General features: G+C 43.2%; 1 protein-coding gene across 1 annotated transcript in view; it reads left to right on the forward strand.

The window, feature by feature from the left end:
* The window catches only part of CPVL (carboxypeptidase, vitellogenic-like), a 101,968-nt gene that overhangs the window by 59,326 nt on the left and 30,119 nt on the right, over nucleotides 1-12,523 (forward strand). The window contains exons 9-11 of the mRNA XM_014537000.1: nucleotides 401-532; nucleotides 3,347-3,445; nucleotides 4,983-5,156. Of these exons, the coding sequence (XP_014392486.1) occupies nucleotides 401-532; nucleotides 3,347-3,445; nucleotides 4,983-5,156 (405 nt within the window). The remainder of the gene's footprint in view (nucleotides 1-400; nucleotides 533-3,346; nucleotides 3,446-4,982; nucleotides 5,157-12,523) is intronic.

Genomic DNA, 12,523 nt, shown 5'->3' on the forward strand with positions numbered 1-12,523 from the left:
GTGTGTGTATGTGTATGTGTGTGTGTGTGTGTGTGTTACATGTATGTTGTATATATATGTTTGTGTGTTATGTGGTGTGTGTTTGTAAAGTTGTGTGTTATGTGTGTATTGTGTGGGCATGTTTGTGTGTGTTTGTACAGTATGTGTATGTGTGCGGCATGTGTTGTATGTTTGTATATGTTTGATGTGTGGTATGTGTTTGTATTTGTACTGTGTGATGTGTGGTATGTGGTGTGTGTGTGTGTGTGTGTGTGTGTGTGTGTGTGTGTGTGAGATTGTCTTGCTTGGCTAATTCTAGCCCAAGGTGGACAAATTACAAAGGGCTATTTCACTAAGCACATGGGCTTCCCTAACTTCTTCCATGCCCTGTGGCTCTTGTGTTTGTCTCTTTTCTCCTCAGATCATAGGGGGCTATGCGTCATTCCTGTACCAAATTGGCTTGTTGGATGAGAGGCAGAGAAAGTACTTCCAGAAGCTGAGCGAGACGTGCGTGAAATACATCAAGGAGGAGAAGTGGTTTCAAGCCTTTGAAGTGAGTCCTGGGGCCCACGTGGCCGGAGCAATGAGAACCATCTGAGGGGGTGCCGGAAGCACCATGGTGCTCAGGCTGTTTGTTGTTGTTAGAGAAGGTGTATCTGTTATGCCATCCAAGCTCAGGAGGGAGACAGTGGGCTCCTGATGAAGAAGCGGATGGTGTGGGTTTTTTTGAATTTCCTGTGGCTCCATGTTCCACCTGAGATCCTGTCTTTCATTGACTGTCTTGATTTCTTTAAACACCACGTAGGCCCTGAAGGCACACCCTGGGTGAGGAATGGAGGCAGGCAGCCTGGAACATGGACCATTGGTTCTGAACCCTCTAACCCCCCTGATAGCCACACACAGGGTTTCAGCCCAAGAAGTGACCAGCATGTGTAACAAATGTCATGTGTGCCAGGGACAAAGATGATAAAGTATAGTGATTGGAGACTTTTACCAAGAGCCTTTGGTATTTGTAAATATTGGCGCATTGCTCCCCTAATATTGAAATTGAAAATCAAATAATGGGGTTATATTCTTCACCCTTGTTGTTGTTATTTAAAATGTGAGACTAGACCAGTGGTCGGCAAACTGGCTCGCGAGCCACATGCAGCTCTTTGGCCCCCTGAGTGTGGCCACGAAGTTTCAATCGCACTGTACGTGCGCGCCTGCACGTGGTATTTTGTGGAAGAGCCACACTCAAGGGGCCGCAGTTTGCCGACCACTGGACTAGACGAAATGTTAGGATATGGGAGGTTGGGGTTTGTTTTGTTGTTTGCCAGTGTAGATGGAGATGAAGCGTGAGCAGCCTTTCTCAGGGGTTTTGCCACCTTTAGGACGGAGCCATCATGTAAATGAGGCCAGGTTCAGTTCTGAGGACTTGAATCTTTGTTATCGGAAGCTATTTGTGATGTTTAGCTAAGGGCACGGTGGTTGTTAAGACCGAGGCCTGCTATTAATAGACTTCTAGGCGCTGCAGGTCAGCTGGTTCAGATCAAAGCAGGAGGCAGACACACTTAGGGAGAAGGGGAGTAACATGAAGTTACGCTCCAGTCTGCACGTGGGTGCCAGGGCACTACCTGAACCCCCCAGGCAGTGCCTGCCCCTGCCAGGAATTCTGATAGCAGCCAGCTGTGCAGCCGGAGGGGCTCAGGAAGTCCCTAGCAGGATGCCAGCCACCTCCCCTTTCTCTGTATCAGGACACCTGCCATGGCCGCGGAATGTGGTTCAGAATTTCTTGTGCGATTGTAAATATGAAGGAGGAGGGAGCGTCATGGGGACATGTAGGATCATTCTTCAACTCATAACAACAGTATTTTCTTTTTCTTTTTTTAAAATCCTCATCTGAGGATATTTTTCCCATTGATTTGTGTGTGTGTGAGAGAGAGAGAGAGAAAGAGAGAGAGAGAAAGATACATCCATTGGTTGCCTCCCATATGCACTCCCACCCAGGCCAAGGATCGAACCTGCAACCGAGGTACATGCCCTTGACTGGGAATCAAACCCTGGACCCTGCGGTGTGTGGGCCAACACTCTAACCACTGGACACACGGGCCAGGGCCACAATGACAGAATTTTCAAGGCTGGTTTTGGGCTATCAGCTGTGTTAGCGCAAAAAGGACTAAACCTTTAGAATTTAGACTTCCTATCAAAGTTTACCTCATGGGAGACCGATCTGCAAGTGAGACATTTGATGTGTTTTTGGCGAAGCATACAGGGATTAAGCAGTGTCAAGAACAAGCATATTTCATAGGCCCAAAGGGATAAAGAAGGCAGAAAGACGCTTGTTGTACGTGAAGTGAACTAGCAGTTACGGAATTCAGTGACCCTGTTTAAAAGTTCAAGTATTTTGTATATCCAGAGATAATGAGGAGCTGGTGCATGAGGTTAAGTAGCGTCTCTCCCAACCCAGATTCATCAGGAAACAAACAAAGAAAACACCCCAAACCCTGGAAGGAATGCAGTGTCTCTCTGGCCAATGGTCCAATATCTTGAGTGAAGAATTAAAACATAAAGACTGTTGCTTTTTCAAGGGAAATAGATAAAATGATACTTAGGAAAGTCCGTAAGTAGTGGTCAAATGTGTTTCAACATCGGTCATAGAAATTGCAAGAAATCCTGAAACCCAAGAGAAAAGCTCTGTCAGCATCGCAGGCCGAAATAATGAAGCCTGTTTGATGCTTTGCTCCTTTACAATGATCCCGTTCACCAGAGCTGGAGGGGACGTCGGAGAGCATCTCTCCTCACACACGCACACACCACATTCACTGATGAGGTTGCTGAGGCCCGGAGGGGGCAATCAATTGCCAAAAGCCACATGACAGATTGTGGGAGGTCTGGGGCTAGAATTGCCTCCCCTTCCCAATTCCCACCCAGGACTTCTCCCGTGGTAATTTTCCTGCTTTCTAGAAAAATCCTGGGGCATCATAACGATTCTGTAAGATGTGCACAGGCCAGCACTGGTCCTGTGTTGTCTTTCTCACATGACAATGTTCTCTTGGGGAAACAGTTTGTATTAGAAGCTGGATCTCACAGGTCTTGACCACCCACCTGAGTGGTTTGACAGCAAATGAGTTTTGACTCTTTTCAAAATCAAATGCGTTCTGGAATATAAGCTTCAGAAGGGAGGACTTTGGATCTGTCCTGATGGCCACTGCTTCTCCCATGTCTAGGACAGTGTCTAGCCCAGAGGAGATGTGCAATAAGTGGTTGTGGGATGAAACAGTGCACAAGTGAAAAAGCCATTCAATAAAAGAAATGACAAATGCCTGTATATTTTTACCCACCCTGATGTGGTTCTTCTTTCTTTCTCCCCTCTCTTCTGATCTAGGTGATGGATAAACTACTAGATGGTGACTTAACAACAGACCCTTCTTACTTCCAGAATGTTACAGGATGCTCTAACTACTATAACATTTTACAGTGCACGGTAATGGCATTTAAAAATACCATGATAGTGTTTGCTTAAAACCTTTGGCAAAATCAAACTTTTTTAAAAAAGAATTTTGGAAATATTATAGGTGACTTTATACTAGACAAATATGCCCAAACTGTATTGCATTTGGGTCTACTAATCTATAGATTCCCTCCCCTCAGTGTTGTAAACATTATAATCTGACCATTGAGAATGTGTGACATTCCAGATAATTCAGAACAATCTCTGATGAACACAATCCTCTCCCCCGCCCCCAATGACCCCAAAGAGCTTGTTATACAGAAGTTCTTTGGTGACGGACAGAGGCGGGGACTGCAGTTCTGGGCAGCAGGCCCCTGAGTTCCAAGCCTGCAGTGAGTTTTTGGAAATGCCCACATTATTTGCTCTGTACTTAAGACAGCTTGGATAACCAAAACTGCCGAAGCCTTTATGAAAATATTTGCTTTGTCTTAAGATGTTTCTTGCATTTAATTCGGGCCTCACTTGGAGCCCTCTGGAGTATTTCTCAAAGTATTCAAGTAGTTTCTTTCATTAAAGTAGGCCAAAGTTGATGTCTTCTGGGTAGAATTAATCAAATAAGACAAAGTGAGCCAAAGTGGGGATTTGGGTTGTATATTCTTTGTCTACTCTAGTGTATATAGCAATGCATTCTGTTTGTGAAATTCCCTTGTTCATGAACTACTTTGTAAATAAAATATAAAGCTAACATCAATGGGATTTGCCAGCTTTGAGGTTTTAGATTTTATCAAGAGAAAAACATATGGTATCAAAGGAGAAATAAAATTTTTAATTTGATTTTTTTCAAAGTAATAATTCAGTTAGCAAAAACTGTTGATGATGCACAAATGTTAATCTCAAACTCTGACAGTTTTTTTTTTATCCTTTTGTAACTTTTTAAAACAGCATGGAGTCCTTTTCATTTTAGTATAATGAATATCAGAGACTTGTGCACAGTATTGTTTTAAAACTAAGGCTCCTGGATAACTTCTTTAGTGTTATGTGCCTCACAAAGTATATCATCTGTTTTTACACTCTATGTGTACCCCTTAAATTGTGGTCAGCCGATTATTTGGTGCGTGTGGCTTTAGCAAAGGAAACATGGGCAAGAAATCCTCAGCTGTGACCCACTAGCCGTCACCCTGGGCCCATGTGCTCCTTTGATCTTCTTCCCATAGGTCCTCCAGCAAGGAGCAAATTAATTCGGATAATCTCACCTCTTCCATTTCCCTGTATTTACCTCCAATGGGATTGTTCATTGGAGTCACAGATTCCATAAAGGGAAATCCAGCATTTACAAATTGGGTATTGGCTCCAAGAGTATCATTCGATTGTCCAGATTTGTTAGTGAAATTTAAATTAACTCAAAATCCCCAAGTTAAAATTTTCAGGTGGAAGCAAGTGAATAGTCATGACTTACCTTGTTCCTAATGGTATAGGAACAAGATACTATAGGTTATGAGAAATTTGAAGCTTTGACCAAATGTGGGCTGTTCATGTTCCCTAATATCTTTTGGATGCCTCCTTCTGCCAGGAACCCGAGGACCAAAGTTACTATCAGCAATTCTTGTCCCTCACACAAGTGAGACGAGCCATCCACGTGGGGAACCGGACTTTTCATGATGGATCCATAGTTGAAAAGTACTTGCGAGAAGATACAGTGAAGTCAGTTAAGCCATGGTTAACTGCAATCATGAATAACTATAAGGTGAGAAAGTTACTTCAGTTACTGTTTTAGGAACTTTTCGGATTGCCCAGAGCAGAGGGGACTTTCTTGGATTTGTCATTTGACTCCTACCATTTTCTTTTTTTACTTTTATGATGTTTTACAGATATAAATAACCCCTTCACTGTTTGATTTCTTTAAATGAAAAATTTTGTGGTTTCTTCCTTCTAATTAAATCACATACCCCAATAGTTCCTAAAGTGAAATTCCCCTTGGCACATGCCACCTCTCATCATTTCTTGAGAAAAGAAGTCATCACAGAACTAAAAGGATAAGCCAATTTTTGCTTATTGTTTGCTGTATAATATTAATCCCAGTGAAGTCAGGGGTAAATGGAATCAAGTGATTGCTCCAAAAATGCATATTGCCTATTAATTGAATTAATTCATGTTGCTCAAAAGGCAGTTTTATTTTGTTTTCAGTAGCCACATTAAGCCAAACACTGCTAGGCTGTCAGGTTGAAACAATGAATGAGAAAGGGTTTCTGTTCGTAGGTGTGAAAGCCTACCGCTACTAATATGTTATCTGATTGAGATGTTTTGCCTGATTTGCTGCTGGAGCTACCAAAAGAAAGTGAAATCGTGGAAAGAAAGCCCTGAGGGTTCAGGAAAGGAGCCATGGACTCTAGGGCTCTCACCAAAAGGGTGGACACCAAGAGCAAGTGCCTTAGGGAGAGTCACCCTGTGCCTCCCCTCCCCCTTCTCTTCTCAGTTCTGTCCTCCAGGGCTGCTGTCATCTGTCCTAGGCATGGTCTATGGGGCATCTGTGCAGGATAAGTGTGCTTACATGAGAGAAGAGACCACGAGTGAGGCAGTCCACTTCCTCTCTATTTCCTGGCAGAAGCAAGAATAATCCTATATAATAAAAGGCTAATATGCAAATTGTCCCCTCGACTGGGAGTTCAACCAGGGGGTGGGGCCAGCGAGCCAACCTCAAGCATCCCCTCCCCTCAGCCAGCCCAGCCAGACTGGCCCTGATTGGAGTGGGCCGGCCAGACCCCACCCATGCACAAATTTGTGCACCAGGCCTCTAGTGTTTGGGATTTTTAAAAAAGCACAGAGCAGCCAGTAGCCAGCACACCTTTGTATCAATTAGAAAAAAAAAGGTAACCTCTCAAGATACTTTATTCCCATCTGTCAAAAATTATCCTAATATACTGCCTTTATTTGAACTAAACTCTTTGCTGCCATTTTCTACCATGAGAAATACACATTTCTACAATGTCTATGTCAGGAATAGGGTCCTATAGGATTGTTCTGTGCACAACCTTCAGTACTGTCCAGGGAGTTTCTGGCTAAATGCACAATTACTAGATTGGGTTTTTGGAATATGCCAGACCTAAGAGGCCCATTTTCTGGTCCTGCCTCTAGCACAGAGTTTGAGTTCCTAGACACACAACCCTTTTCGAAAATAATCTAGTGTCAATGACAGGTAGAGTCTGCACCCCTATTACAACTCTGCAGAAATGGATGAAATACTTTCTAGGACAGTTGTCTTCTCTCACTCTCAGACCATGTCATCTCTGCTGCTCTTGCCACACTTAGCACTTAGCTGGACTGCCATTATAGACTGCCAGTCCAGCACTAGCCTGGAGCAGATGACAAGAGAACAAATGAATGAAAAACCAGTTCTATAAATCAGTGGTATCTCAAAATTATCTCTAGTAGCCCTGTTAGTGTGGCTCAGTGGATTGAGCGTCCTCCCATGCACCAAGAGCTCACTGGTTTGATTACCAGTCAGGGCACATGCTGGGACTGTGCACTTGCTAGTAGGGGGCATGCAGGAGGCAGTTGATCGATGTTCCTCTCCCATCAATGTTTCTATCTTTCCCTCTCTTTTCCTCTCTCTAAACATCAATAAAAAATTAAAAATGTAATTATCTCTTATAAACTTGTCAATGACCCATCAAATTATTAAACTAAAAGAGCTTTGCATTTTCAAAACCTAAATAATGGGCTACACTATAAACGTTAAGGAATGCAAAGTGGTATTTTTGAGTGGAGAGCAGATAAGGAAGTTCCCATCACATTTTTTTGTGCCCTTTGGAGATACATGGTCTCACTGTATAAACTGAACTGGAACATGATTCCTTTCCCAGGCAGATGAGGAGAGTCTATATAATCAGCTCACCTGCGAGTGGCTCATCGCCATGGAGTGTGCAATGGATTGACAAGAACACATTGACTAAAGATACATACACATCTCTGTCCATGTGAATTCCAATGCAAGCAGAGTATTTTCTAAACAGTAAGACTCTGGCTGAGTTGTCAGAAAAAGAGAACAGATCAGTGATGCAGATAAACCGTGTTTCCATAAAGAAAGAGAACAAAGTATTCAGTCAATCTGAGTGCCCACCAAAAAAGTGGCCATCTGCTCAGACAGACTGCATACGCATTGCTCCGCTGGCGGAGCCGCCGGGCAGCGAATATCTTTGGCTTGTCTGTGATGGTGGTGAACCTCAATGCATATGCAATGAAATCGGAACAACGTAGATTGGCGTGAAACATTAATACCCTCAAAGTGATATGTAAGACTCAGTGCTAATTTTTCATAGAAAATAGTGCACATGTTTCTATTCCTAGGAACCTGGAAGTCTTTTTCCTGCACTGGGTTCATTTTAGCCAATGCGGACTATCTCAGGTGGACAGGGGAATGGCCCTCCTCAACTCCTGGCAACTAATGGAACTCCTGTGGCACCTCTGGGTAGACTGTATGAAACATAACCCTTTTCTTGTAATGATCTCTAGGGGATGTGTACTGAAACTCACTCTCTACTCAGTAATTTCAGACGTTTGGGTGGTAAATTGCAATATCATATTAATAATTTCCAAAATAACTAGAATGAGAAATACTCTGCTGGGCTATTGGGATTCTTCATGATTCAATCGGGTCACAATATTGTCAGGATTTTTAGGATTCAGCGGGGTCATAGAACATGGTAGTTTGGAGCGTGGGTTCTCAAGTTGGATATTCTGAGTTTGAATGCTGGCTGCTCCACCATTCACTGGCTGTGTTCCTTTGGGGAGGATACTTAAACACGTAGGATACTTCAGCTTCTCCATCTGTGAAATGGGAATAATGGTAGTACTTGCAGGGCATCTCTAAAACCTAAGACATGCAACTCATACTCCTTCAGAGCTGTTGGCTTTGAAAACCCTGCTCTTTGTAGAGGTCCCCTGGTCCTTAGTCCTTTCTGATATAGAAGGTACATTGTTCTTGTGAAGATTCTTGCTAAAGGTTCTGAATATGTGTTTAGCCTCCCTTTCTTTAGTTCTTGCCTTTCTAAAAATATATGGGCTATAGTTTCAAAGACATGAGAATGAGTGTCAGTGTGGGAGGGTGGGGGTGTGTGAAACCTTTATTTTAACAAATAGGAGCCACAGCTCCATACATGGAGGCCATTTGGATTCAAAGCAAAGCACTGGCCTTGGATTTGAGGCTACCCCCGTAGCTATGTTGTCTGGAAGCCCACTGCAGTTTTAGGGGTACCATCTCCAAGTGCCGGTTCTTAAACTCCACATGCCTGTGCTTCGAAAGGTTAAATTGCCCTGGGGTAGGGCTTAGTTTGCTGTGTTTAAAAGTTCATCTAGTCAGGAAATTGTAAATATAAAGTTACATTTCCCTGTCACTTATCATTCTGCAGCTCATTAAGTTTCCACTAATTGCATCTTCAGAATTCAGGATCTTACTGTTTTCTCAGCTTCCCCACCAGACTGAAATCTTAACACCCAGGTCGTTGGAGTTTTGTTTACTTGTCCGGGGCTAGCAAAAGGTCTTCATTTAGAAATGGGCAGTTCCTGATTAAAGGAGGCGACTTAGACGTTTGGGAGATAAATATTTCTAGTAAAATGAACTCATTTTCGCAGTCATTCTCATTGCTGGTGGCATTTTCCTTCATAACATCGCCTGATAGCAAAATGTCAATAACAAAAGTGGCCAGGAAATGAGATTGGATAAGTGTCTAGCATACCAAGAAAAATTAACGCTTACATGGGCCTGGTTCCTCAGCGGCTCAGTTGGAGTCCAAGCGTCCATGAAACCATGACGGGAAACGCTTGGCTTTGTTGACTGTAAGCTGATGTGATCACTTTCTTCCAAAGCCTTTGAAGGCCATGAAGGGAATGCCAGTGCCATTCCATGAAAATGTCTGGGGGGAGGAAGTGGCTCCTAGTGAAGCATAACGGAAGAGAGGAAGCTAATCCTGGGACATTTGTTTTATGTAATCATAGCCTATAGATCCGCAAGTGCCACTTTACAGGCAAATAAAATAGTGTACCTTATACTGCAGGGTGCTTGGTGAGGTCATTTTACCTGCTTCAGTTATAATCCAAGTGCCAGAGTGGGGTTAGCTTTTTATGTTTTTTGTGGGGTTTTTTTTATGAGACATACTTTTGGACTTTGCTGATTTGTAAGCATTTCAATGATTATGGGGAAATGAAAATAGCCATATATTATGAAACAGACTTTGATTTCACCCAAACTTGCCATGCTTTTGACAATTTTTCTTGTCTGTCCTTTAAATTTATGTTGGGATGAAATGTTCAAAGGAGAACCAGAATGTATTTTTATGTTCTCTTATTAAAAAAAAACAACCCTTTGATATTATATTCTGCCATGTGGATCGGTTGTTTTAAATGGCTTTGCTTGGTAAGCATGCCAATCATTTCGCAAGGGCTTTCTTTTGTTGTTTGAAGGGACCTCATGCTCAAAACAATAGAAAGTACATTTGTGATCTCTGGCAACAGGAAAAGTAGAATTTATTCTGGTGTCACCCAAATATGGCAGGGCAGAGGGTGGTGTAAGAAGGAAGATAGTAAGTGGCACTACCATTTGCTATGCAGATTCCAGGGAATCTAAGAATCATTAAGTTAAGAAATGCATATATAGTTGGTGCCACTTTACAGGCAAATAAAATAGTGTACCTTATACTGCAGGGTGCTTGGTGAGGTCATTTTACCTGCTTCAGTTATAATCCAAGTGCCAGAGTGGGGTTAGCTTTTTATGTTTTTTGTGGGGTTTTTTTATGAGACATACTTTTGGACTTTGCTGATTTGTAAGCATTTCAATGATTATGGGGAAATGAAAATAGCCATATATTATGAAACAGACTTTGATTTCACCCAAACTTGCCATGCTTTTGACAATTTTTCTTGTCTGTCCTTTAAATTTATGTTGGGATGAAATGTTCAAAGGAGAACCAGAATGTATTTTTATGTTCTCTTATTAAAAAAAAACAACCCTTTGATATTATATTCTGCCATGTGGATCGGTTGTTTTAAATGGCTTTGCTTGGTAAGCATGCCAATCATTTCGCAAGGGCTTTATTTTGTTGTTTGAAAGGACCTCATGCTCAAAACAATAGAAAGTACATTTATGATCTCTGGCAACAGGAAAAGTAGAATTTATTCTGGTGTCACCCAAATATGGCAGGGCGGAGGGTGGTGTAAGAAGGAAGATAGTAAGTGGCACTACCATTTGCTATGCAGATTCCAGGGAATCTAAGAATCATTAAGTTAAGAAATGCATATATAGTTGCCCCACTATGTCCACAGGTTCTGCGGCCACAGATTCAATCAACCATGGGTCAATAATATTCCAAAGAAAAATTGTTATATTGTTGCTCATATGTACTTAGGCCAATGATGATTGCATCTGCACTGAACATGTACAGACTATTTTTCATATCATTATTCCCTAAACAATACAGTATAACAACTATTTACATAGCACTTACCTTGTATGAGCTATTACAAGTAACCTAGAGCAATTTAAATTGAACAGGAGGATGTATACAAATATATAGAAGGGATTTGAGCATCCTCAGATTTTGGTATCTACAGGGGACCTGTAACCTATGCCCCAGGAATACCAAGGAATTGCTGTACTTAAATTCAGTTGCTGTGAAATCCAACTGCTCTGAACCAAAGGCTATTATATCAGTTGATTTTACTTTGAAAAGATAAATAGAGAAATGGCGGGGGGCGGGCAGAGAGAATTGCTTTCTGGATACAGTGAGGAGTAGTTTGCGTGTGATAGATGTCAGCATTGGTAGTCGCCTCTCAGTCTATTCCTCGTGTCATCGTGGAGCAGGACTATTGCTAACCGATGCCACACCATTGGAAACGAGTGACTTCCAAAGCAGTGTGCGCCACCACCCTCCTGGGGGTGTGGGAGGAAAACAGTACAGCCTCAATTTTTATTTTACAAAAGAAAACAAGACAAAAAGCTTTGCTAATGATATTGCATGGATTGGCACTGGGGTACTTGTTGGTCTGTATGTGAAAGTCACATATTAGAGACATAGAGACAAAATGCAAAGCCGGTATTTTGGTTCCGGTCATGGTCATCACCATTTGAGTCCATTTGCCACGAATGTGACTCCAGGTCCAGTGCTCTTTCCACTGCAGTTTCCTCTTCTTCCGCCTGAGCACAGGGGACTGAGTTCAGGGGCGGTCGGCCCTGGCTATTAGTCCAAAGGGGAAGGCATGTTCCTACCCTTCCCAGTGCCTGTGGGAGCCAGAGTCGCAACCTCTAGGGCTCCCCCTGGGGGCTTTTCATCACTGACTTGCCTGGCCTGCTTGTAGAAGTCCTCCAGCTACACCCCTGTGTGGTTCTGTCTGTACCATCTACTCACTGCTGATGAGAAACTCCCATCTTCTCATGGGTAACAGGCAACACCAGAGCACAGGCTTCCTGTACTGAGCAGCACGTGGCTGAGTGAAAGCCCAAACCTCTAACCAAGCTTTCTGAAGCGAGAGCTCTGGGCGGGAGCCCCCCACCTCCTCTGTCTAGATTTCCCTGTCTCCCTGTGCTCCTTCCACTCTGAATACTCATGTCTGTTTCTTCGGCCTCCTGACAGTCCCTGCGTTTGTTACAGCGGCTTGCACAATCCTTTTGAGCCTATTTGACATTCTCGGGAAAGAATGGGGAAAAGGATGCTTTTCTTACCAAACAAGGGGAAGTTGTGTTTGGGGGAGAAAAAGGCTAATCGCAGACTAACGGGGCGGCTGTGGTGAATAGCACCATTGAGAGTGCGGGCAGAGGATCTTGCACCTGCTGATAGCAGGTTTTCCTGTGCCGATGAAATCCCAGAGGCCGCGGGCATCAGTTGGGCTTCTCTTTTGAATTCAGTAAGGAAAAGTAGGCTGTGCAACCAGGTACTTGCCTCCTTTCATGGCAGCGGGGTAACCACAGTGGCAAGCATGTGGCAGTCTTTGGAGATGGCCCTTGCTGCGGCCTTGAAACTGACATTCTGACAACCAGGGAGGACTTTCACCTCCAGAGGGACTTGCGTGGGCAGCGGCAGGCCTGCTCCTGGGCACTTTCAGTTCCTAAACCCAGGGATGGAC

Source organism: Myotis brandtii, unplaced genomic scaffold, assembly GCF_000412655.1.
Source record: "Myotis brandtii unplaced genomic scaffold, ASM41265v1 scaffold17, whole genome shotgun sequence".
NCBI lineage: Eukaryota > Metazoa > Chordata > Mammalia > Chiroptera > Vespertilionidae > Myotis > Myotis brandtii.